The sequence below is a fragment of the Orycteropus afer genome, unplaced genomic scaffold (assembly GCF_000298275.1).
Source record: "Orycteropus afer afer isolate SDZICR_OR568_19922 unplaced genomic scaffold, OryAfe1.0 scaffold00048, whole genome shotgun sequence".
NCBI classification, from domain to species: Eukaryota; Metazoa; Chordata; class Mammalia; order Tubulidentata; family Orycteropodidae; genus Orycteropus; species Orycteropus afer.
Window position 1 is genome coordinate 5,719,623 of NW_006921635.1, and position 27,472 is coordinate 5,747,094.

Below are 27,472 nucleotides of genomic sequence, written 5' to 3' on the forward strand. Positions count from 1 at the left end.
TCACTTGCCCCTCTTGCTGCGGCCCTTCCTGGAGGGCAGTTTCCCGGCGGCCCCTGAGGCGGGGGCGCCGGCCGCGGAGGCCACGGCGATGCTGACCTGCCCCTCCTGGATCTCCTGCCGGGCCTCTGCGGGCAGCTGGCCGATCTGCTGCTGCGTCTCCAGGTAGAACATGACGTCGCGCAGCTGCTCCCGGATCTCGGCGATCTGCAGGTCTTTTTGGTCGCAGGTCTCCTTCAGGACCCTCTCCTCCTCCTTCAGTTTATTCTGCAGGAGGACTTGGTTGGCTCTTAAACACTTATTCATTTCCTGCTCCTCTTTGAGCTCCGTGGTGAGTCTGGCCACTTTCGTGTTGAGCTGAGTGCATCTTTCACAAAACAAAGGGAGACAAAAGCACATTTTTCATCTGCTGACCAGGCCCCTTTCTGCACCAGGATTGCACAGAGGAGTCGGGACCCCAGAATCCACCCGGCGCACCCTCCTCCCTCCAGTGCCATCAGCCGCGTGAGGCAAGACTGCTCCATTAATCCAAGCAAAGCTTCAAGGCAGTTTTTGTTAAGTATCAGAATTTTTTCCAACAGAAACTGTTCTGTGATTCTTGGTAAAATGTCTAATGCTTTGGAGGGGCTGGGGCACTGGGCACTTTCTCCAGGCACAATGTCATGTCTTTGCAGGTGGTTAAATGGGTGCCTTAGAGATGAGTGCTGCGATAATAAGGAAGTTATGAGGAAAAGCGACAATTCTTGGAGAGTCATGTGCTCAGACCTCCCGGTGTTTGAGGAAAGAAAGGAGAGAATTCCACCCAGAGAGTTTTCAAGAAGAGGGAGTGCCCATTCCAGATACTCCACCTGACTCCTGAGGGGAATCACAAATTAAAACTACACAGGAGATGCCGTTGTTTTTGTCTATTACAATGCCACAGAGCTTGGACAAGGGGAAAATGCCTCTCATAAGTACTAGGGGTGTGAGCTGGGGCGAACTCTCTCGAAGTCAATTTGGAGAAATCTCTAAAACTCAAAACTCCCCAGGTTCTTCAACCCAGCTCCTCTACTTCCAGGAATTTATTCCACAGAACAGACAGACATACTCAGGATCGTGCAAAAAAATAAACACACAGGGAGAAAGATGGCCACTGCAGCCCTGTTTATACTAGCGTAAGACTTGAGGCACCCAAATGTCTGTCAACAGGGTTCAGGCATGCAGTGGGATGCCACGTAGCCACTGCACAGACCAGGGTCAATCTCTGTGTGTCAACATGATACAATCTCCAGAACAGAAGATTGTACTAGGTGTGTGTTACTTTATTAACTCACTCTACGTGTGTGTCTATTTGAACTGTGTATTCTGTAACTGGATTTAATTATAGTAAAAAATAGAGACAGCTCCTAACATTACTCTATTTTTGCAGAAAAGATTCTGTATATGAGCTGTGTAAGGACACAGAACAAAAGACCTGGAAATTACTCAACTGCTACAGATAATGACTGTCCCTAGACAGCGGGATCCTGGGCGAAGAGGGGGTGCAAAAGAGAATTTTCAGTTTTAACTTTTCAACACAGTTCAGTTAGTCAAGGGGCCTGAAAGTATAGCAGAATTTTCAATTTTTATTTCTAGTAATGTTGCAGTATTGTTTTTACAACAATTAACAATAACAACAAAAAGCCCATTTAACAATGGAGGAAACCAGGTCACAGGTATATGAGAACTCTGCATTATCTTTGCAAGTTCTCTGTAAATCTAAATTTACTTCTAAACGAAAGTTAATTACAAACAACCCCACTTCTTGAGATAAAATGATCTCATTTAAATTCATTTTCTATCCTTTTATTGTACATGGGTCGCTACGAGTTGGTGCCCACTTGATGGCACCTAACAACGATGATGGAGGTCAAAAAGGAGCCGTGGTGGCCCCGTGGGCCAGGCGTTTGGCTGCGAACCAGAAGGCTGCCATACACGCACCAGCTGCTCCACGGGAGGAAAACGAGGCAATCTACTCCCATAAGGACTCACAGCCTTGGAAACCCTGTGGGGGTCACTGTGAGTCAGAAATGACCCAGTGGCAGTGGCTTTGGGGATAGAGGTAAAAATCAAGTACCGCGGTGGGTGGAACTTGAGCCAGAAGGGCAATTTCAATGAGCAGCCACTATCTTCCCACATTACGGGAACATGTGGGGTATGGTTCTGCCAGGCTGTTAACAGGTTTTTTGTTCCACAGCCGACATGGCCTTTCATTCTTGCCCAAGCCCAGGGCCCACGTCACCTTCAGCTTGTTGTTGTTGTTATGTGCCATCGAGTCGGACCCGACTCATAGCGACCCCTCCTTGGGTTTCTGAGGCAGTATCACTATGGAAGTAAATTGCCCCATCTTCCTTCCGAGGAGTGGCTGGAGGGTTTGAACCGCCAGCCTTCTGGTTAGCAGTCAAGTGCCTTAGGCACTATGTTACCAGAGCTCCCACTTAGGCACACTCTTTTTCCCACGTGGCTGCAGGCCCTGGCCCTTCCTCTAGGCAGCAGTGGCATGCACCTGAGCACATGGAGGGACAGACATAGCAAGCACTGCATTCCACACGGTGGCCACTTGGCGCAAAATACTTCATTCCTTAATCAACAAAAATCACAGTAAGTTTTCTTCACAGACAGGGAGACCTCTGAGAACCTAGCAATGCAAATGCTTGGAAGTGAGGGTGTTTCCACAGGAATGAAGGCCAACCCCTGTTTACGGAGCCTGCCTTGATAACATAGCTAGCCAGAGAAGAGACAGAGACAATGAATTGTACCTACTTTCTCTCCATGGCCTGCTTTTCTTTCAGGAGGTCACTTAACCTGTGCTCCAGGTTATCACATTTCTCAATGGTCTCTTTAAATTTAGTCTTCATGTTGTTAATCTACAAGAACAGAGAGATCGGACTCACTTCACACAGGCAACTTTCTGTGCTTGCTGGGGGTATCTTACAACAAAGCCTTTTTTTTTTTTTAAGTGATCTGTTTGTAACTTTGACAAGCCTAACTCAGACCCGGAGAGACACTGGAAAGGCCTTCTCTAACAGAAATGCCCCTTGTTGCTCATTCTCTGTGCCCTTGCAGACAGAGGATCCCGAGCTGTGATTATCAAGCCAAACTGCTCGTGAGGAACAGGCCGCAGCACAGAGGCGGCCCAGCCAGCTGTGCACTCTGAACCACCGTCTCTGCGCCTCCTCAGCTTATGTCCACTGGTGATCTAAGGGACTGGTGGCTGCTGATCCTAGCTGTTCGGATTGCTTTTTAAACTCACTATTAGTTTTCCAGTGTACCACAAAGCTATATGGAATATACAAAAAAAAAAAAAAAAAACCAAACTCACTGCCATCGAGTCATTTCTGACTCATAGCGACCCCTCCCTGGGTTTCTGAGGCAGTACCGCTATGGAAGTAGATTGCCCAACCTTCCTTCCAAGGAGTGGCTGGTGGGTTTGAACCGCCAGGTTTCTGGTTAGCAGTCAAGTGCCTGAGGCACTGCACTACCAGAGCTCCTATATGGAATGTAAGCAGCCTTTATTTTAAGTTTCTTTGTAAACTATATATATAAGGAAACCCACTGCTGTCAAGTTGATTTTGACTCACAGAGACCCTATAGTACACAGCAGAATTGCCCCACAGGGTTTCTAAGGCTGTAAATCCTTACAGAAGCAGACTGCCACATCTATCCTTCATGGAGGGCTAGTGGGTTTGAACCGCTGACTTTTCATTTAGAAGCTGGGCATTTAACCACCAGGGCTTCATATATATAAATAAATATATATACATACATACACACACACACACACATATCTACATATATGTAATTCATATGTTAAAGTACTTAAAGAGAAATTTAACATTCTCGTGTACTACATGTCAGAGAGGAACATGCTGTACGTTGACTTCTAATAGGGAGATTTACTCAGGTGGGAAGTGCCTCACTCCACTTGTCTCAGGACGCTGGCTAAAGATTAGGCAGGAGGATAGGTGGGCCATGAGGCACTAATATCAGGAGCTGAAAGGAAGTGAGCATTTCAATCCCATGGCCCCAGAATCAGTTCAGCATTTGATAAGCAGTGTCGCATCGATGCCTCCTAACAGTCCTGACTTAAGTATGTCAACTTTCTAAACTGAGGTTTAGAGAAAGTGCATGCCCTGGGTCGCGGGGCTGGAGTGGGGGGCGTCTGGAGCACCTGGCCCCGCCGCGCAGTTCTCCAGCTCTGTGCTCACGGCCGCAGAGGAAAAGCGACCACGGGACCTGCGTCTCGGCAGAGCTCCTGCAGGAGACCTGAGCACCGGCTCCTGGGCTGGAAGAAGGCCCGTCACTTCCCACGCTTCCTTTTCACACACATTCCACATGGATTCACAGGGCCCTACCAGCACGGATTGGTTCATCATAAGAAAGTAATTTCTTTGTAGAAATTAAACTTTTTTGGCCAACTACACTAAGCTGGCAGAACACGTAAGCAAAGGGAGACCTCCCAAGATGCCTCTAGGTCACAAGCAAGCATCAAAACAGCTTGGAAACGGCTCTTCAAAGAAGATCTCACCAGACCCTCTGATAGCAGCTCTGGTGGCGTAGTGCCCAAGGCGTTTGACTGCTAACCAGAAGGCTGGTGGGAAGGTTGGGCAATCTACTTCGGTTAATGATACTACCTCGGAAACCTAAGGAGGGGTCGCTATGAGTTAGATCTGACTCGATTGCAGTGGGTTAGACCCTTTGACGTGTTCTCCTGAACTGACCCCCACAGTTGTAGGAAAGAACAGAAATCCTTACCAAAAGGAACCAAACTGTGTATGTTTTGGGCAGTAAAGATACTTAAACCAAATACATTTAAATTACATGAGAAACACCAAGTAACCCTACAACATGTTTTTAATATCACAACCAACAAACATTGCAAAGATTTAAATTAACATTTTCAAAGGCGTTTTTGACCATTAGCCCACAGTCAGAAACACCCAGCACATACACACACAGACCTGGATGGACTGAGATGAGTTTCAGGAAAGATAAATGGGGTAAACTCTGACACTTTACATTTATCCCATTTAATAAAAACCCTATGTAATAAATATGCCTGTTGTGACCCACCAAATTCACTCCACAACCTGCAGCTGGAAAAATACAGATTTCAATGAAGTTGCAAGTCCAAAGAAAAAAGCAGTGTCTTTAGGGGAATTCACCTACTATGTGGACACAGCCCTGTAAACACTGGGGCCCTTCCCACAGGTGTGCATCTCACTGTTTAAACAGGCCTCTGGTCAGGGGCCATAATCATGATCTATCAAAGGCCCTGGGGCTACAACAGTAGATCCCCATGAATTTCACCCTCATCCATCCCCTCCCCCACACACCCTGCTCCCCAGGGTCAGTTCTGTGCGGCTGCACCGCTGGAGGAAGCTGGACAGAGGAATAGTCACCAGGGAGGGCAGTGGCAACAACCAAAGGCTAGCACAGCCCTTCAACTTGGGGATAAATGGCATTTGTTATTAGAAAACAAAAACACCCTCTCCCGTGCCAGAAGCTTCGTATCTCGTCCTACAGGACGGTAAGCATGCATCTCACACTTGTGGCTCCCTGCCCCTGACCTGCTTTTTGTTGGCGTACGTTAGGGAATACGGTGAAATCTTCCAGGACGGGGAGTCCTGAGCTGAGCCTTCCCGAGTGGGCCCAGCACGAGGCTGAGGGGGAGGCGTGCCTGTGGGTCTGTAACTCAGCATCACGTGCCAGAGCCCGGGGAATGTATCCTGTGCCACGGGCACGCCAATCAAGCACTATTCAGAACTCGAAGTCACATGACCAGTGCCTCTGGAAAAGGCACTTCCATTGCTTTACAGGTTCTTGTAACAATCTTCTCAAGAACTTTTAACTAAAGATCACTGTAAGCTGGGCCCAAGCACTGATTGATAACGCCGGCTTCTCCTCAGTTATAGGCACCAGGCATCAAGCGGGAGCCTGGGCCCTGTGCAGCACGCTCCAGGGTAGCCCTGGCTCCTTGCTCTGCAGTCCCTACCTGAAGGCCCACGTGGTCCCGCGAACTCACAAAGCTACTGAAACAATCCTTCTAATTTCTAAAAGCCCTTATTTAAGACCAAGGGAAGCAGTGATGTAGACATTGTCCCCAGGTCCTGAGAATGGTTCGTAGAGCCCTAGTTTCACGCAAACCCTTGAAGGATTCTACAGCTCGCTGGTTTTTAAGCTATCTTCTTTGGAATCCTAAAGGGTTCCTCAGACAGGGAACTTCCTCAGGGGCTGTTGTTGTTGTTGTTATGTGCCCTCGAGTCGGCCCCGACTCATAGCGACCCCTCCTTGGGTTTCCGAGGCAGTATCACTACGGAAGTAGGATTGCCCAACCTTCCTTCCGAGGAGTGGCTGGTGGGTTTGCTCAGGGGCTAGGGTAGAACTAAGTGGGCAGATCTCTGGGCTTCCACCAAAGTCACACCACTTTTCTCTTTTCTAATGGAGTAGTGAGCAGCATCTTCCTTAAAGGAGTCTCTTGTTAAAATCTGGAAACCACTGTCCTAGACCAAAATGGCACCGGGTGGTGGTTGAAGCGTCAGTGCTCCGCCCGAGTTTATCTCCCTCCACGCAGAATGGCTCAGCAGCATCTCGCTGCCTTGGAGTCCCAGTGAGCTCCCCAAAGCAGCTGTTCCCAAGATGACCAACCAGCTGGCTGACTCAAGTTACAAACCCTTTTGTACATACTTCTGGTTTGTTTTTTTTTAAACGGGACTGTATGACACACTAGAAAACCTGATTGATGTTAAAAAAACCAACCAATCGACCAGTTATACCAGGTAGATACACTCCTTAGAAGAGTCAACCATGGGTGATCAGAAGGGCAGCACTTGTGCAGGGAGACAGCGCAGAGGGCAGGAATGCACAGGAAAGAAGTGCATAGGGAAAAGTCACCCCAGGGAGGAAGTGGGAAGAGAGCTGTTACATTTGGGGATGGCAATCACTGCCATGAAACAAAACGTGTATGAACCGTTGAATGCAAGATGAATTCGATCTATAAACTTTCATCCAAATCACAATAAAAAATATATATACTTTCAAAAACAAAAATAACTCCCCTCCCCAGAGCCCTAAATGCCAAAATACAAGGTTCCTTTTTGGAGGAAAACAGTTCTGTGCCTGTCTATGAGACTGAAGGGCAGAAGCTCTGAGACCGTTTTTCTCCCGTGCTCAGCCTTCCCCACCCGACATCAAGCTCCCTGCCATGTGGTGGCAATTCAGCACCATCACCAAACCAGACACTTACTTCCTCCGCTGTGTCCTTCTCTATCCGAACGATCTTGTTTTCCCAGTAGATTCGCTGAGATTCCAGCTGGCTTGTTAGTAAGTATGAATACTAGAAACGGAGAATAAACCAAAATGTCAGTCACAGAGATGTGGTCAGGCTCTGAAATGCAATCAGAACTGGACTTTAATGGTCTCATCAGAGGGAATATGACACCTCAGTTTCACATGACACACCCTGGTCAGGAGGACCATAGAGATGACAATTACACTCCTGGCTTCCTGGGACTTAGGACCCAGGGGAGGAGAAGCATACGTCACAAAAACAAAACTGATTCTGTTCAAGCAGATCATTTAAAGAACCACACAGTTAAAATCAAAGTGCAACTCAAACCAATCACCCATCTACTCCCCTCCAGGAAGCTCTCCTGTCCCTCCCAGTCCTTCTTAGCTCCCTCGGCACTGTGCCCACCACCAATAGCACGATGACACCAGTGTTCCATCCCTGGTCCACCAGCCTGTCTCCTGACTGGACTATGAACTCCTTAAAAGTGAGAAGAATGTCTTTATCCCAACATCCCCACTGTCTGGCACATGGCAGATGTCAAGAAAGGTTTGCTACATGACTGCACGAATGGATGACAGTGCTATGTGACTATAGGGAGAGCACAGATGGCTTATGGCAGTAGAATCCGGCAGGACTTCTGAAAGAAGGGGACATTTGAGAGGGTTCATGACAAACAGAAGGAGAAGCCAGATAGATCTGAGGCCCGAAAGAACTCTTGGATCAAGATGGGAGCCATGAATGTTCATCTCTGCAGAAAGGAATGAGACCGGTGAGGCTGGAGGGCAGGGTATGGACAGGTAAAGGAGACAAGCCAAAAGTACACAGGAAGGATTGGAACATTATGCTGAGAAATGTGGGCAAAAGGGGCTCCCGGCTGAGGAGTGGCAAGCTCACACCTGCGTTTCAGAAGGTTAGACAAGATCTGAACATGCTAACAGGCCAGAGAAGAGATTGTAAGTGCAACAGACAGGATGAGCAGAAGCACGGTGTGCTGCTGGAATGTGTGCCCCCAGACGACCGATCTCATCAGGCTTGCTCAGCACTACTCACCAGCGCCAGCAATGGGTGATAGTTAAAAAACTCAAAAACTCACTGCCGTCGAGTCGAATCCGACTCATAGCAACCCCTCCTTGGGTCTCTGAGGCGGTATCTCTACAGTCTTCCTTCCAAGCAGTGGCTGGTGGGTTTGAACCACCAGGCTCCTGGTTACCAGCCAAATGCCTTAGGCACTATGCCAACAGAGTTAGAAGTCCTCAATGAATATTTGCCAAAAGAACAAAATGTGTGTACATACTAAGAACTAACAGGGAAGAGCTACTTATTCTAAAAACTTAACGTAAAGGGTTGGATCTCTTTTCATATCAACACAATCTACTAATGGTAGCAATACCGGCCCTATTATAAGCCTTTTTACGGAAACTTTCAGAACTTTAAGAGTTCTGCGATAAGCAAATGTTCAAATGTCCATTTCTTTTCTTTTCTTTTTTGTGATTTGGGTGAAAATTTACAGAGCAAATTCACTTTCCATACAGCAGTTCATATACACTTTGTCTCATGACATTGCAAATGTCCATTTCTTCCCAAGGTTAAGATAGTTGTTTTTAAAATCTTTTTGGAAGTTTATACAAAATAGGACTCATGTTAAATTTTCCCTGCATTAACATAAAATTTATACTATATCCCCTTAATAGTAGACAAAGTTTACTGCTACGGAGAGAAATCAAATCATGTTAACTTCTGTTGTTTCTTCAAGTATAGATGGACCCAAAAGATGGTTTTGTGTCCCTAGTTCATAAAATTTACACTTTGCATATTGTCATTGTTTTGTGCCATTGAGTTGATTTCCGTAGGACAGAGTAGTTCTGCCCTACTGGGTTTCCTAGGCTGTGATCTTTACGGCAGCAGACTGCCAGGTCTTTCTTGCCATAGAATTGCTAGTGGGTTAGAACCACAGACCTTTTGGTTAATAGCTGAGCATTTATCCACTGTGCCACCAGGGCTCCTACTTTGAGTATACAAGCCTTTAATTCATAACATGCCAGCCCAAAATATGAGAAAAAGCTTCCTGGGCATGGAATGATGCTAGTGGGTCTTCCTCATCCTGACCAAGTCTGTTCAGTTTCCACTTGCTAATATGATGCCAGATGCCCTGGTGGCACAACGGTAAAGCATCTGGCTGCTAAATGAAAGGTTGGTGGTTTGAACCCACAACCACTCCATGGGAGAAAGATGTGGCATTTTGCTTCTGTAGAGAGCACGGCCTAGAAATCCCTACAGGGGCAGTTCTGCTTTGTCCTATAGGGTCGCTATGAGTCAGAACTAACCCCACAGTATCTAGTGACAACAACAATGTGATGTCAATAAGAACATTCTTAACATCCAGGTTTATTGCAGCCTCAAAGGACAACCATAATCCTGAAGTTGAGAAAACTGGGAACATCACACCAAAAATAGGAAGGTACAGTGAAACTTAGACTTTCTAAAGAGAAAAACAGAATAAAAGTATTTTAACAATCATTCACAGCAATGATAGAACTTACAAAAAAAAAAGTCTGCCTGTGGGTCAATGGCAAAATCAAAAGCCTTTCAAACTAAAAAGCAGAAAAGTCTCTTACTCAGATACAGGCACTTGGTACTAACTACAAGAACCCACCTCTAACTGCAAGGCATCGATCTTCTCTTCCTGGCAAGTATCACCTTCACATTCATACTGTACAATTTTTCCATCTGTTTTACTTGCAACCAGTCGATGGACATAATTATCTAAAGAAAAGAATGAGTCAACCAAAAGCTGTTTCTTCAGAATGAAAAGGGTCTCCATACGCGTTAACGCTGACAACATTTTTGTTATAGATCAAAATGAAATGCCTTGGTAGTATTTCTTTAAAAGTGGGCTAACCCACTCGAACTTTAGAGAGAGTGAGAGGGCAAGAGTGGAAGTATGAACTTTCTTTGTAATGTGCGATTCAGGCCATTCACGGGTACCAGTGCCCTCAGGGACACCGTGAGAATTCGAGGTTGTCACAGCTGTCAGGAAGATGACATTTCACACTGTGAGGGAAAGCAGAGAGCTCCCAAGGAAGTTTCCAAATACAAGGACTCCGAAATTACAAAGCGAGGGCGTGTTCACCTCCAGCGTAGTCCCAGACACGATGGTTGGTCAGCTGCATGGCATACGTGTGCTGGGTTTCCTCAAAGTGTTTGTAAGCATGTCGACTCACGTACCGTCCGCAGCCTATGTGGCCACATATTAAACAAATCCAAAGGTTCTGCCAAGAGGAAGGTGAGATATTCATCAGTTCAATGAAAACAAATGACTTGACTCACTTAGCGTAGGACTTTGAGTTGTTTCTACCGGAGTTTTAAATACATACATGATTCAAGCTCAACAATCAAGGGTGAATTTACACGAAATTATCTTCTCACCCTGATTTCTCAAGAGCTCTATGTAAAAACATTCACAATTTATCAAAAAAAGTCCGGGCCTTATAAGGAACAAAGAATAAAAACAGAAAACTTTCTTAGAAGTAGTATCATTTGGGTATTTCTATTTCTTTCCCGATCCTAAACAAAAGAAAAAAAAACTGAAAATTCAGTCTCAATAAGAATTTCAAGGAATTTAAGCCACACAAGGCAGAAGAAAACCCCAGACGACAGTAGCTGGGGGTTCATTATTCCTTTCCTGTACCTGTTACTTACTTCCTGAACGCCACACTCAAAACACTTATTCTCTTCGACTGGCTCTGGTGTTTGACAGTATCGGCACACGGGACACCTACCAGGACACCAAAAGACAACAAATTCAGATCAAATAGGAAACACAGCTGTTAGAGAGCACATAAAAGCAAAACCTGAATTTTGTATTTCTCTTCTCTTATATATTCTTTTTAAGTTGATCGTAACTAAGGATATCATTCAAAAGACAAAATGTTTTCAAGTTATTCGTGAACAAAATTAAAAATATAAAATGTTGATAAAGCAGAAGAAATGAGGAATATTGATGCCTCTTACTCTTTCCCACCTTCCTACATAAAGCTCGGATAATCCAAGAGCTAAATATTTACCTGTTAGAACGAGGGACTCGAGACAGATTATTGCTGCATACCTGGTTATCCATAAGATGTTTTTACTTCACATAATCTACCTGACCCACACTTCCCAAAGATTTCAATCATTCAAAATATACCCTGCCTTCTCAAGGTTGGTCATTAAAGTTGGAAATAAAATCTGCAGTAAATTTAATCAAATTAAAAACAAGTAAACAAAACTGCTAATGTACTTCTGAAATACACACAAGGAGCTCTGGTGCCACAGCGTCTAAGGCATCTGACTGCTAACCATCAAACCCACCAGCCACTTTGCGGAAGGAAGATGAGACAACCTACTTCTGTAAAGATTTACCACCTCAGAAGCCCAATGGGGGTCGCTGTGAGTTGGAACTGACTCTATGGCAAGTGGCTTTGGTTTGTTTTTCTGAAATACATATGACATCTTACTATGCAAGAAAGATACCAGTGATGTGTAAATAAAGATGGCACTGAAAAAACCCACTCCTCCCTTTCTATTATACTCAAGAACTACCAAACAAACAAACAAACTCACTACCATCAAGTCGATTTCGACTCACAGTGACCCCTCCTTGGGTTTCCAAGGCAGTATCACTATGGAAGTAGATTGCCCAGTCTTCCTTCTGAGGAGTGGCTGGTGGGTCTGAACCACCAACCTTCTGGTTAGCAGTCACATGCCTGAGGCATTACACCACCAGAGCTCCTACTCAATAACTAAGCAATGCTAATACTAGTCGTAAACATATTTGTGAGATGGTGGCACAGTGGCTAAGTGCTTGGCTGCTGACCAAAAGTTGGCAGTTTGCACCACCAGCCAGTTCACACGAGAAAGATGTAGCAGACTGCTTCATAAAGATTGTTGTTGTTGTTGTTATGTGCCGTCGAGTCAGCCCCGACTCATAGTGACCCCTCCTTGGGTTTCCGAGGCAGTATCACTAAGGAAGTAGGATTGCCCAACCTTCCTTCCGAGGAGTGGCTGGTGGGTCATAAAGATTATAGCCTCGGAAATACCACGAGGCAGTTCTACTCTGTGCTATAGGCACTATGAGTCAGAATCACCTCAATGGCAATGAGTCTGGGTTTTTTAAGAGCAAAAACAACAGAAAGCAGGCTGTCGTAGCTAAAGAGATAAGGCTAACTGAACCGGCATCGAGAATAAAGGCGGCTCAAGACACAACCCATATGAGTTTCATCTGTTGCCCAACTGAGAAATAAAACCAAGACAGGGAAATCAGGAGGAAGGACACAACATTACCGTCACAGGTAAGGAGGTTCCATCTGTGTCCAATGAGAAGGCTAAAGGATCCAGTCTCTCTTTTTAATATCGAGAGAGAAACAACATAAGCTCACAAAGAGTAACAACAACAACAAAATGGCAGCCAGTAAGTGACAAGGAGTCTCGTTAAAGGTGGGAATTAGCTCCGTGTCATCCCTTCTCTGGGTGATAGTGGCTGGATAAGAAAACAACAAACTAATTCTAAACCTAATTCTCTACATAGTGCTAGAACAGCTTTGCTGAAATACAAATCTGATCCTGACAACAGAAAGGGAAAAAGTTACAAAAATAAAGTTATCTATAATACAAGCAGGATTCTATTAAATTCTACCTATATAAGCGTCTATTAAAAAATAATTAAGTTTATTAAATTCTTTCTGCCTTCCCCTCCAAGAATTAATTTGAATTTTTATTTTCCCAAGGAGGTTTTTGGGGACACCCTCCCAGAATGCCCTTTCCCGACAACTTCTCCAAACGTGGAAAAAAAAACACCCTTTGAGAGGCCGTACCCATGCTGGCTCCTACCTGCAGCCTTCCTTGCAACCCCATTTCTCCATCTCCTCCAACTTCTACCTTGAAGCATGTGTACTCTTGTCTATGTGTGCCTCCCTTAGCAGACAGGACATCCCTGAGGAGGCCTGACTGATTCTTCCTTCGGCAGCAGGCACTGTAGTGTTCACATACCCAGGGTCAAAACCCACTTGCTAAATGAGCTGTATGCTTTTGAGGGAAACACTGTGCCTCACACTGTATGCACCAAACTTACTGCCTTCCAGTCGATTCTGACTCATAGCGACCCTATAGTGGGAGGACTCTGGGCCTCAGTTTTCTTCTCTGTACCCTGAAGAGACTTGGTAAGATGGTCTCTGAGGAAACTTCCAACTTCAAAATGCTCCAGTTCTATGATAGCTAATGTATACGGAAAGTAAAAGTGGAGAGGCAGGGAGCAAAGAAGTGTCCAGAATGGGATACCAGATGGACCCAGGATATGGAAGACTTTTATGCAAGCACACAGCTCAGTGTGGCTTTATTTAAGGTGACTGTAAACCTGGACAAGTCTCAGAAGAGCTCCCAGAGATGCTCCAGAACAGACTGGCTGAGGACACTGTGGACTGAGGCAAGCGTCTCCTCCAGCTGAACGCGAGTGCTCCATGCCACCCAAAGGTCAGCGTGTGCGCAAGGACATTTACTGCACTCCCACGATGCAACAGGCCCACGCCAGCTATAAGGCCAGCAGCAAACAAGCGAACAGGCCAGTTTCCTGCACACAGAACCGGTGCTCTCCTCCCAGCCTCGGCTCACAGTGAGCTGAGAGCAGATTCCTGTGAAGTTCCATTTCTCTTCACTCCCAGGCTTTGAATGGTTCCACCCTCCCAAGTGCACCCCTCCTGCGGCCCAGTGTGTTCTCCTGAGTCCCTCTGTGTCCTCACCCCTCAGGTTCAAAGGCCACGTCTCAGACAATTCCGGCTGACCCTGCTGCCACAGTGCTGCCCGCTGTTCCTTCCTAATGCTTGTGACGGCTGTGCTTTCACATTTATTTGTGAGATTATTTGATTTTCCACCTTTCCTTCTGTGTTATGAGGGTTGGTGTCTGAACCACCTTTCTAGCTAAGTCTTACGGTGCAGTCTACAAAATGAGTAACTACCCCTGGTTTAAAAAGGCAGCCACAGGCCACCTCTCAGCTCTGCGCCTACGGCAGTACCTCTCGACGAGTAAGTGCTCTGTTGGATTGTGAAACAGGGTACTGCAGGTATGTGCCTCTTACCAGGTGACTGCTATTGGGTATACTGGCCACTGTGCCATCAACAGCCTGGACAAACTAAAACATCAGGCTGCTGTAGTCCAGTTGAGAAGAAAGTCAAAGTAAGTGGCTGTCCCCAAGTACAGGTGATAAATAAGATTTCAGATGGAGATGTGGTTTCAGCAAAAGACGCTCAAGGCTAAGCTGCCTTGTTTCTTTTTTCCATTCCCTGCCTCTTAGAAGGAAAGAACGACTCACATTGCTTTGGAAAACTGCACAAGGACCGAAACTCAGCATACTAAAGAGGACCTGGTCCAAGGATGCAGATACCTATGTGAACCAAGGAAAAGGAAGGTGGAGAATGGAAGGCTCTTCTGTACGACCACTTTACCATGTGGCACCCAGCTATCTACACCTGCGTACCTGCAGCAGTTATTATCTGCCAGTTATTGTTGTTGTTGCTATGTGCCATTGAGTAGGACCTGACTCACAGCGACCCCTCCTTGGGTTTCCAAGGCGGTATCACTACGGAAGTAGATTGCCCCATCTTCCTTCCGAGGAGTGGCTGGTGGGTTTGAACCAGAAGCCTTCTGGTCAGCAGTCAAATGCCTTAGGCACTACGCCACCAGTTCTAGCTTTAATCCTGGGGAAGGGTGCCTGTTGGCTCTGTGGGGGCTACGCACTCACGTCGTGTCGTCCCAGCGCTGTAGACACTGGCTGTGGAAGCTGTGGTTACACAATGTGGTAAGGATGCCGTTCACAGACTCATCCATGCGCTCCAGGCACACTGTGCACTTGGGGAGCTCGGTCAGGTCCATCACGGGGAGGCTCGCACCCTACAGGGACACAACAAGCATAAGCTACACTTTTCAACTCCAGCTCTGATTTCCTGTTTCCAACAACAGTTGCCCTGCAGCTTTTTAACTCTTGCAAGGTAATTTCAACATCATGCCTCTCTCTAGATAATTTAAATGGGTGACATTTGCATTTACTCGTTCATTCAACAAATAGTGATTGCACCCCCTATGTTCCCAACACTGGATGATAAGTGAACAGAACAGGTAAGAGTCCTGCCCTTGAGGGACTGGATACTCTGGGAAAATGCAAACAGGTAACTCTAAAATGTGACCAGACTCCCAAGCTCTCACTCTAAACATGTACAACTATAAGAGAATACAAAGGAATAAAAACAGTAGAACAGGAATGGTTCTGAACGGTTTTTCCACAGAGTTAAAAAAAACCTTAACACTGTCTAGTTGGTGATGGCACTATCCACAACACTGAGCTTCTGTATTTACTCCTTCAACAAATAGTTATTGAGTCCCTGCTGTGAGTCAGGCACTGTTCTAGGTAAGGAACAATGGTCAATGGAAACAGATTCAGCCCTGACAGGGCCCAGAGTATAGGGACAAAAATCAAATAATAAAAAAAATAAGGTTACAATCAGTGTAAGTGCTATGAAGAAAATGAAAAGGAAGTTACAACAGGTGTGAAGCAGGGGCATGATCTGGTCTAGCTGGTCAGGAAAGACACCTCAAAGAAAGCAAGCCATGTCTCACCTGAGACCTAACAGCCAAACAGCCAACAGGTGAGTAGGAACCACTCATGTGAAACTGGGGAAGGCACACACACAAGGGCATCTTGAGAAAAATCAGAGGCCTGCAGGGCTGACATTTCTCAAGAAGCCACGTCACTTGGGAAGTGTCTCTAAAACAGGCCTAGCACAGCACTGGGCACAAGAGAGCCACATTTATCACCGACCAGATTTTATCCCCCTTAATGTGATGGGAGAGCAAAGAGCCCTGGTGGCACAATGGCTAAGTGCTCGACTGCCAACCAGAAGGTTGGTAGTTCAAACCTACTCAGTGGTTTTGTGGGAGGAGGACCTGGTGATTTGCTCCGGTAAGGACTGCAGCCTAGGAAACCTTATGGGGAGTTCTACTCTGTCCCATGGGGTCGCTGAAAGTCAGGGTCAGCTTGATGGCACCCAGCATAACAACAGTGACAGACAATCTAAGGAGGATTTATTTCCATCAAGCCGATTCCAGGTCAACCAGGAAAGAAGGTAAATCTAAAAGCAGAACAGAGTTGAAACTGCACCACAAAATGATCAGTGGACTGTACAGTGCGGGGAAGGTTTCCACCAAGGGCAGCAGCTCCGTGCAGTCAGGCTCTGCTATCAAAGTGAATCAGCACCAGGAATTTGAAGGAGATCAAGGTTAACAGCTACAATCCAAAACACATCTTTTGGTTCTAGGTGACGTTTCATCTATTTGGAAGAGTTGAAAACCCAGTTTCGACAACACAGATAAGACCTTTTGTCTTAAAACATTTTTTTTTTTGGCAATTTAAAAAGACTGAGATCAAATTCACGTAACATGAAATTCACCATTTGAAAGCACAAAATTCTATTTTTTTAGTGTGTTCACAAGATGGTGCAAGCATCACCACTGTCGAGGTTAGAACATTTCCACCACTCCGTCAATAGTCGTTCCCACTCCCCAGTCCTTGGGGAACCACTTATCTACCACAGAAGTCTCTGTGGACTGGCTCATTCTGGACGTTTCCACAGATAATACTGTTAACACTCAATCTTACACCATTTTGACACTTATCTCAAATATGAAAGTCATTTGCACTTACATCTTCCGATTTCAGCACTTCAGCCCTTTCCACGTAGACCAGCTGGCAAACATCATCTTCTATTGAGTTAAACTGGCGGCCGTTACATGCCATATAAAAGCTATCTGCATCAGCCTATGACCCAACGAGGAAAAGAAAAAAACGAGAGATCGTTAGAACAAACCTGCTTTATATTCAAGATGCACGGCTTCAGTTATTCTCGTCAGTATTTGAAGTTTGTATTTAGAAAAGAAAGCAAGCGCCCTAAGGAACATGTACAGATGCAGGTTCACTGGCTGACTGAACTCTGAGGGCCAACAGCCTACGACCACAAGGCTTCCTGGGCTATGGAGTTTCTACTTGAACCTGCAGGAGCTGGCAGGCAATAGGCTGATGGCAGTTGTAATATGCCCCCCAACGTTCAGCATTTCCTTGGATATCACTTTGTCTTTGGTCAGCACTTTCACAGCAGCTGAAAAGCCAGCACTCAGTTTTGCAAAGCTTGGAACCAAATCATAACTGACATCTGTTGTAGAAAAGCTTTTACCAATTCAAAATAAAATAGATTATTGGGGGGGGGGAAGGTTCCTGTACAAAACGCCGGCATTACTGTCAGAAAAAACAAAGGACCAATGGAACTGGTGTGGAGTGAACAGCTAACTCCATCCTCTCAAACAAACAAAAAAAAAAAAACCGAACTCACTGTTGTTGAGTCGGATATGACTCATAGCGACCCCTCCTTGGGTTTCCAAGGTGGTATCACTACAGAAGTAGATTGCCCGAGCTTCCTTCCAAGGAGTGGCTAGTGGGTTTGAACCGCCAGCCTTCTAGTTAGCAGTGAAATGCCTTACGTGCTACGCCACTAGAGCTCCCCCATCTTCTCGATGAACCAAATAATACTAACAGTACATGGCAGGCAGATAAGGATCCCATCAGGTTTTAGGCAACAACTTCATATCCGATACAGAAAGCAAAACTCTCAGCCAAGGTCAAGAGGCCCAAGGTGAACCTGTCTTGTTCCTTAGGAACAAAAGACAGATGGACTAAGGGGCAACACCCACCGTTAGACACAGCTGCAAAGGTGCATGTGCATTTGTGAATATGGACATTGGTAATGCAAATGTTCTACAGGCCAGCCAGCCTTAGTAGGAAGCAACAAAGAGATGGTTCCAGGTTTAAACTCCATATTTTAGAGGCATCTAGGAGGCCAAGGGTTGTCTGGGTTTCACTCCCACCTGGGCATAAGCCCAAACACAGGAAGTTGTGTGCTTTGGCCCTACCAACCTGTCTACGCAGCCTGTTTCTGGGGGTTTCTGTGAAAGGAAGTGCCACACTGTCAATCGCCAGGAAGGGATCCAGGTTCTCTCAGATAAAAATAGTCCCCCTTTTCTACCCTCCTAGGGCTTCTGAATCTTACAGCCTCCGGAAGTTTCTCAGCAGCTTTTAATTCTACTTTGATGATGTAATTCAAATGCGGATTCTTGATTATTTCTGCTCTGTTAATATGACTAAGTAAGCTACACAGCTGGGAAGGAGGACCAATTCTGAACGCGGTTTTCACTGGGGTGGAGATGGGGGGTAGGGAAGGCCTGCCCTTCAGGAAACAATCTGAGTGTCGGGTGCAGTGCATTTTAACTTCATCCAAATGTTAAAAGCCAGCTGTTGAGTAATGAATTTCTCTAATATAATAGAGGCACCTAAAATCACCCCCACCTTTCTCAAGAGCACTGGCCTTTTTTTTGGAAAGCTTCTGGCTGAGCAGGAAGCACAGCGAGCTAATGGATTCGTGGACTGAGGGGACTGACTGCCGCACATGAGGCTGACTCCTCCTCACACCCAGCTCTGAAAATGCTCTTGAAGCACCCAGGCCCCCTCAGAGGAACGGACAAGGTTCATGACACAGGGCATGTGACAAGATCACTCAACATCAGACACATTCACCCCTTCTCGGGGGACTTATCAGTTAACACCAAAGATATGCATGTTTTTGAAATGAGAACACTTATAAACGGTTGAGATTCCCCAATGTGAACACAATGATCTCCTCCTTAAACATCTCAGTATCAGAAATTTAGCTTCATTTGTCCAGCTACCCACTGAGCACCCAGTATATGTGCCAGGAGAGGAGAGAACATCAATACACAAGATTACAAAAACCTGAAGCTAACAACACAAAGCAGAGAACAAACAACTCTTTTATTTAAGAGCCCAAAATTTAAAGAAACCCAGCTCCCCAAGCCCCAAGTTCCCTTCTATGTTCTCTTTTCAAGATGAACCGAGGGAAAGAAAAAAATCCATTATGATCAAGGGTCTGTCACTGTCACAGTGACGAACCATAGTGAGAACTTATTTCTCAAGAGCAGTCTCCTCGCCCACCCGAGGCACACCACTGCATATGAGCCGACACACTCACTGGAGAAGTTATCTGTCATTTTTGTCCCCACTAACGACAGTTAAACCTGTGAGAGCCAGAATTCGGCCGGACCTCCTTGTTTTCCTGGGTCTCGCAAGTTTTCTGACAGGGTGCAGTCTTCCCACTTTTCTATCGCCCATTTTAGCGCTGTGAGTCGGGTCTGACTTGACAGCACATAACAACAACAACAACCAGCAGAGTGTCAGGAGCTCTTAGAAACGCCTTCGCAGGACGGGCCTCAGATCCTGACGTCCAGGGTTAGCAGTAAGTAATAATGCAATTGCAATGCACTGCTGTCAAGTCAGATCCCACTCACAGTGACCCTTCCTTGGTTTTCCAAGGTGGTATCATAAAGAAGTAGACTGCTCAACCTTCCTTCCGAGGAGTAGCTAGTGGGTTTGAATCACCAGCCTTCTGGTTAACAGTCAAATGCCTCAGGCACTACGCCACCAGAGCGCCTAAACTTTATGGAAGTAGATAGCCCAATCTTCTTTCCGAAGAGCTGCTGATGGGTTTGAATTGCTGACCTCCCAGTTAGCAGTCAAGTACCTTATCCACTACACCATCAGAGCTCGTTTTTAAGTAATAATACAACCCACAATACCAAGGGTTCTATCCCCACTGGGAAGAGCATGCAGCAGCTGTTTTACAGCCTCAGACAACATCTATCAATAGGAGCAACCTGCACTTGATCCAAAGATAGAGGTGGGAGAACACGCAGACGTGCAAAAAAAAATCCAATTACAGTGAAAATAAAATATTCATGGAATTATCTACACATTATGAGGAGCAGCCATTTGCTACAGGGAAGTTTGTGGCTTTATTAGACTTCAGATAATTTTAAAAGTCTATTTTGGTCTAATATGTTTTTCCCAATCTATTAATGAGATGTTGCCCATATGTCACTTGCTCTTAGTTGTTAAGTAAAAATGAGCACCATATTTTTACACAAATAATGCGCATGTTGTTTTTAGCAAACCCCACAATCCCCTCATGCATTAGTTTCCTATACATGTTATATGAGCGTGTGATGTTTACGTGGGTGCTTTATATGCAATAAATATAGTCCTCAAGTGTTGCTGTTACAGAATGACTTCCCTTCCCACGCTTTCCTTCCACTCCTTTGAGAACAGGTAGACGTCCTAGGGATTACAAGTGAGGGCTCACATCCTAGCTCAGCCCTTATTTCTAGTTGTGTGACCCCTGGGTAAATGACTAACTTCTCTCTGGCATTCATTTCCTCATCTGTAAAACAAGGATAACAACACTATCTGTCTACCTCCTTGGGCTGTTGAGAATTAAATGAGGCAAGTAAAGCATTAGCACTGTGAGTGGTATAGCACAAACCAAACACCAAACATGCCACCATCAAGATGATTCTGACTCATAGCGACCCTATAAGACAGAGTAAACTAACCCATGGGGTTTCCAAGGCTGTAATCTTTATGGAAGCAAACTGCCATGTCTTTCTCCTGCAGAGAGTCTGGTAGGTTTGAACTGCTGACCTTTTGGTTAGCAGCTGAGTGCTTAACCACTCAAACAGTCCATAAAGGTTACCTACAATCATCACTGTCCTCATTATTACACATGCCACCAGATTTTAGAGTTTTAAGGTACCACTTGCCCACTACTTGCAAAGTTCCTCAGGGACCTTAGAAGGCCCTGTGATGCTCAGTGAAAGCAGTTTTCAAGTGCGTTTCTATTTTCCACGAGTTTTGAAGACTAAGTCTACAGGACAGTTGAAATCCATGTTTAAGTGTTTTCCTCAATGGTGAGGTACCCTGTAAAGGTTGTTGTTGCTGTGTACCATCAAGTCGACCCGACTCATAATGATCCCTTCTTGGGTTTCCGAGGCAGTATCACTAGAGAAGTAGATTGCCCCATCTTCCGAGGAGTGTCTGGTGGATTTGAACCACCAGCCTTCTGGTTAGCAGTCAAGTGCCTTAGGCATTATGCTGTAAAGGCTGTTGTTTGCCATCGAGTCGGCCCCGACTCATAGCAACCCCTCCTTGGGTTTCCGAGGCAGTATCACTACAGAAGTAGGAATGCCCAAGCTTCCTTCCGAGGAGTGGCTGGTGGGTTTGAACCGCCAGCCTTCTGGTTAGCAGTCAAGTGCCTTAGGCACTATGCTACCAGAGCTCCTCTGCTATAAAGGTTAAGAAGTGACAACTGTGTACCTTGGGCTTCACACCAAGGCTCTTCTCTCTGGGGCCTACAAATGGCCCAGATATAATCCAAGTCTCACTTCTCTTAGCTTCTGCCCTATGGCCAGTGGCCCTGTGGCTGCTATGCTGTCCGCTCTGGATTTTTGTAAAGGGGAAGGAGGAGGGGGCAAGTGTAACCTCGTGTCGTGTGCTCCTTTTTACCCACACATCTTAGCGACATGTCAAAGAGGCCATGGGTAATGGTCCTAAAGGCACACCCACATCTGTCAATCAGCAATCTGGAATTATTTTTCTGGGACAAATTCAGGAAGGCTGTTTTGAATGAGGTGGGACAGAAGTAATTTCTTTTTTTTTAAAGTAGTAATTTTTGACAAAGCTGCAGTTTAAAACTTAATAAAATTGCAATAGAAAAATATAATAGGCTACTTTTAAAAAACCAAACTGAACGAAATCTAAGGGCTTGGGAGCTCTTTAATAATCTGAATTATTCCTAGAACACACCTCATTTTTATACTCATATGAAATCATACATACTCATGAATATGCAAACCCAAGAGGATACTTTTCTAATATCTTTGTAACTGAGGATTGTGGAAAGTGCTGCCTAATGCAATAAATGAAATGGCATGAATGGCAAAATCTTCCTAGTTCAAAAACACCTGCTACAGTGCACAGGGTACCACTAACAATGAAAACGGCACCATTCTTTCAATGTCTCTGTCTGTTACAGTAATTTCCAAGCAGAACTCAAAAACATATTTAATACTTAAAAGGAATGTCACAAAATCTTATTGGTCCAACAAAAGAATAAAAAAACAAAAGATTTTATTTCTAAAATACACCAAAGAGTACCTTTTAAAAAGAGAGTGAAAGAAGCAGGGTTATTAACGCAAATGGTAAGGTATCAACTTCAGAAGGTTTGGGAACTATTACTCTTCTGGAATTGTTACTACTAAAGACAACAAACAAAAAACCAGATTTCACACGTACCCCAATCTATAAAAAAGTATGGGCATGACTATATGACTAAGAGACCAGAAGAACTAGATGGTGCCCGGCTACGACTGTCAACCACTCAGACGGAGATTTGTGTAGGAGATCCTGGATAGAGTGGGAGAACAATGTGGAACAAAACTCAAAATCATTAAAAAAAAAAAAAAGGGACCAGGTTTGCTGGTCTGATAGAGCCTGGTGGAACCACTGAGACTATGGCCCCTAGCTGCCCTTCAGATCTGGAATTGAACCCAGTCCTGTGGCTTCCAGCCAAATAAAAGACAGGCATATGAGCTGAATATTTACATTAGGTAGACACACTCCTTGGAGAGATCAATCATGGGAGAATAGAAGGGCTGTGTATGCACAGGGAGACAGCTCAGGGGGCAGGAGTGCATGGAGGGAAGGACACAGGAAAGAAGTAACTATGGGGAGGAAGTGGGAGGAGAGCTGTTGCACTGTGGGAAATTGCAGTCAATGTCAAGAGACAAAGTGTATGCGAACTGCTTTATGGATAATGAATTTGCTCTATAAATTTTCATACAAATCACAATAAAAATTAAGAAAAAATCTAACGATAGCCCAAGAACTCCTCAATCTTCCAAACTGCCATCTGCGCTTCCTCTAACTTAAAAAAAAAAAAAAAAAAAAAGGTATGGGCATGATTAGAATTACAACTCTGAATTCAGAAATACACCTATTATTACAATACCCTGGAAGACACACATATGTCTAGAATCTTAAATGCAAAATGTTGTACTCACACACAGCTATTATCACACAGATTCAAAAACAGTTTCTGTGGGAAAGAGATTTTTAATATCTTAACGTTTACCTGTGCACTAAACTTTATCAGCACCATATACTGGTTTGGAGTAGAGTCTCTGATGATTTTCATTTGTTCAATTACTTCATTAAATGGGGCGACAAACTTCATAAGGTCATGACTGGTCATTGTAGCAGGGACTGTGAGAATACACAGCAGGGCACTGCGCCTCACGTCTTCTTTTAAGGAGGTCATCTTACTAATGAGACAATAATTAGACTGTCTTGAATGGATGAGGTATGGTAGTTCCGACAATGCTAATTACACAACTTTCATGCCCAAGAAAATAGGAAAAACATAAAACGTGTAGTATTTCACAAATCAACTTAAACAGCCTGTCATATTTTATTCAAAACTATTCGCTAGCAAGTAAATGCAGGCTCCCTTAGAGGTATCTGCAATGGAGTTTGCGGTAGGCTTTAAAATGTTCTACTTTACACCCCTCCCGCTGGAATTTTTAATCCTCAGTTAAAAAGGTTTATTAGAGTTATAAATCTGCATTAGAGAAACACTCATTGGTTTCTTACTCTCATTAGTTTTTTTTTTTGTTGTTGTTGTTATTTGCCGTCAAGTCGGCCCCGACTCATAGCGACCCCTCCTTGGGTTTCCGAGGCAGTATCACTACGGAAGTAGGATTGCCCAACCTTCTTTTAAGTTCGGTAAAAAAAAAAAATATACACACACACACACACACATACGTGTATATATATACACACAAATACACACACACACACACACACACATACGTGTATATATATACACACAAATACACACACACACACACACACACATATATATATATTGCAGTTTCTCCTTTCTCATTAGTTTTTGACTAACAGTCTCTCATCAGCTCACGTAGAGACACAACTCTAGTGACAGACTTCCCTCACAGGGTCTAGAAACAAGCTCTAAATATAGGAAAGAGAAGTCTAACCCAAGAGGCTGTGACTCTGAAGAGACAGAGAGTGTTGCCTGGTTGAAATGGGTAACAGTAGACAGAAAAACCTCCCACTTCGACAGCTGTGATCCAAAATGGCTCCCTGAATATTTGCTGTGTTCCCAGTGGGACCTGGCAAACAAGCTCGGGCAAAAACAGCCTTTAAGAGATTAGCTACCAATTACCCAAAGAGCTGATGATGGCCCAGCTTTTAAATTATCAAGCCAAATACTTCCTTTCCCGTGACCTCCAGCAACCTTTGCTGGGACCACAGAAAAGGGTAGAAAGGAGATGAAACTGTGATCAGTTAGCTGACTTGTCTGCAGCTTCTTTAGTAAAGATTTGGTGATGTAAAAGATTACAGTGACACTACGGACCCTCTACAATTTTCCTTTTATGTTCTATTCTCCAATCACCTTCCATGCCGAACTGCTAAGGGAACATTTTTTTTGGTATTTTCTTCAGTGTATGTACACATGTTTTTTCCATAAGGGGAAGCTTTGGCCCAATCCGAAGATTAATCAAACATAAAACATCTAATAATTCTCTAACACAACACATGAAAGTAATATCCTTTTGAAGCTTAAAATATCTACTTCCCTCCAGGGCAAGAGACTTGTTCTCTGTCCAATGGAAAAAAAAATAGACCAACCCAAAAGGAAATCCAGGTTTTTCTTACTTTGTCTTGTACAGATGCATAATACCATGAATTATTTCAACTGACGGGTTTCCACTGAAGAATGAAATCTGCTCTGGAAGCTGTTTGGATGGAGAATCGGGAGCAGCATTTACGCATTCTTTACTTTGATCTCTACTTCTCTGTGCAGTGGGAGTTGCTTCTGAAGACTTTTCTTCTTCTACTGTAGTTTTTAGTTCATCTTTCACAAATCAAAAACCAGCAGATTATAAACTAATAGAAAGTTAGCATAAGATTCTAAGCAGGTTAAAATTGTGAGGCAGGAGGAAAGCACTTGACAGAGAAATTGTACCACATTAAGAACCATATTCACAGAATGGCCAAGTTTGGGGGGGAAGTATGTCAACTTGAACTCTCTCTCTGCCCTATAAAAATCTCAGTAACACCCTCAGAAACTTGAGGATGGCTCTTAAATTTGGCAGTACCATAACCCAAGGAGGTGTCTTCTGTCAGGTACCCCTAACTGGGAGAGACACTCAGGGCTATTAGGTCTGAAAACTTAACTGGCCAGTCCCTACCACCTCCATGCTGGGAATGCACTATACAGCCACTCCCCTAAGTGGCAAACGCTGGCAGAGCAGGGGGATGGCCAACATGCTTAGCCAGAGTCACTTCATGATCCACCACTTACCTGGGTGGTGAGTAGCTCCCCCCCACTGACAGACTCACAACTCAGCTTGTTAGGATTCACTTAGAAATAATATTTGGAGAAGCTGAAATGGCGGTTTGACAGCTTCACGTAAGGCACACAGGCACAAGAGATATATGCATGGCAGAGATCAAATCATGAGCTCACTGAACAGCATGTAAAACAGGCACCCAGGGGCTCACATGACAGAGGAGAGCCCGGGGTGTTAGAAAGCATACCTGGGCTGGACTTCATGGTCTCAATGATTATATCTGTCATTTCTCGGCGGCCAAGATGCTGATGTATGACCGCTGCTTTCTCTCCTGGTGACTTCCCTTCTAAACAGGCCACTGCTGAAGCTAGTGTCTTCTTTTTGATCTCCTCATCAGACATTTCCCCGGCTAAGGTACACATGAATGATGAATACCTGATCAAACATCCTCTCCATTCTCAACGGATCCATCATCCATCCGTAGGGCTCCCTTCTCTCTCTGCTGCCATCCCCCACGACTGACCAATATGTAGTAAGGTCGATTGATCTGACTTTCAGAACTCAGAGATCAAGTGTGGCTTTTGGAAGTGCTCTTAACCCATTAAACTATAGTCCATCTTCAGTTTGAACCTCCACTTTCCAATCAATGACTCATTCCCTGCCTGCCCCAGCCCCGCTCCCGAACCAACCAGGTCAAATCCCTGTGTAACAGTTCTCCCAGTCGCTTCTCTTTCCCGTCCCAGCACACAACTGGGATTCCACGTGTCCTCTCAACACTGAGCACTGTCTCCACCACTGACCTGCTGCCGCCATGAAGGCAGAGACCACATCGGACTGTGCACACAAGGAAAGCTCCAGCACCAGCACTCAAATGTTTGTTGAATGACTGTTACTGTTAGATAATGAAAACTTTGAGCTCCAAGGAACAGAATCAGGGCTGCTCTCCTCACTGAGGAGGCTGGAGGCTGGTTGGTGGTGAAGGGCTCAGGCTCCCACGACCAGCGCCCTGAGTTAGAATCCCAGCTCCACCCCTAATTTGGGGCAAGTCTTTTAACCACTGGGCCTCAGTTTCCCAATCTGTGAAAGGGGCATACCACCCATCTACCGCCCAGGGTTGTTGCAAAGGTAATTCAAAAAGAAAACGTTTACAAGGTGTCTAATACAGCGCTGTGACGTGACCCGACTTTACTTGTAGTGATGGCCACCGCTACAGGGCGTCTAAGCGCGTATTCTTCCAAATAGGAAACATTTAATTAAACCAGGGACTGTCAGCATCGCCGGGGATCCCGTTCTTGCCCTCAAGTGCCCAGAGGTGGGCAAGTGAGACAATCACACAACTCACATCTAACCCAGGCGGCGAAGGAGGCACGCCAGGTATGAGCAGAGTGCCCGTGGGAAGAGGCAGGGAAGGAAAGCCCGGGAAGGACTTCCCAGAGATGACGTCTGGGAAGGCCTCTGAGGATGGACGGGATGAAAAGAACCCTAGCCACTTTTTAGCTTCTTCCTGACACAAAAGGCCTCGCCGCGGCCTTTGCCTGGCTCCGTGCTTTGGGGGCGAGCCGTAAGGCCCAGGAGCCGACTACAGGGAAGACGACGAGGTCGAGGGACTCACCTGCGGCAGTGAAGCCGAAGCCGGCGGGGATAGGCGAGTGTTCCGCGAGCTCCAGTCGGATGACAACCAGTGACACACTCATAGGGCAGGTGCTGGCCGGCGCGGGCCCCGGCGGGCTCAAGTGGGGCTGAGGGGCGAGCCGAGAGGCCGAGTAGCCAGGGGCCAGCAGGGTCGCTACCGCCTCAGGGCGGCCGCC

At 45.3% G+C, this 27,472-nt stretch overlaps 1 protein-coding gene across 1 annotated transcript; it reads right to left on the bottom strand.

The window, feature by feature from the left end:
- LOC103194750 (BRCA1 associated protein) lies at positions 1 to 27,472 on the bottom strand. Its single transcript, XM_007938172.2, has 12 exons — positions 27,277 to 27,472; positions 25,912 to 26,073; positions 25,027 to 25,225; positions 23,420 to 23,609; positions 17,035 to 17,148; positions 15,079 to 15,227; positions 11,006 to 11,081; positions 10,437 to 10,575; positions 9,960 to 10,069; positions 7,262 to 7,351; positions 2,779 to 2,882; positions 1 to 364 (listed from the first exon to the last, which is right to left on the bottom strand). The coding sequence occupies exons 1-12, from the start codon at positions 27,356 to 27,358 to the stop codon at positions 1 to 3; spliced, it is 1,779 nt and encodes a 592-aa protein (XP_007936363.1). The 5' UTR covers positions 27,359 to 27,472.

What these genes read in the sequence shown, in the direction of transcription:
- LOC103194750 (XM_007938172.2), bottom strand. Translation starts at nt 27,358, where the DNA reads ATGAGTGTGTCACTGGTTGTCATCCGACTGGAGCTCGCGGAACACTCG. An exon ending in CTTCGGCTTCACTGCCGCAG is followed by an intron (nt 26,074 to 27,276) that starts GTGAGTCCCTCG and finishes TGTGTACCTTAG; the next exon opens with CCGGGGAAATGTCTGATGAG. An exon ending in TGTCTGGGACTACGCTGGAG is followed by an intron (nt 10,070 to 10,436) that starts GTGAACACGCCC and finishes TCTTTTCTTTAG; the next exon opens with ATAATTATGTCCATCGACTG.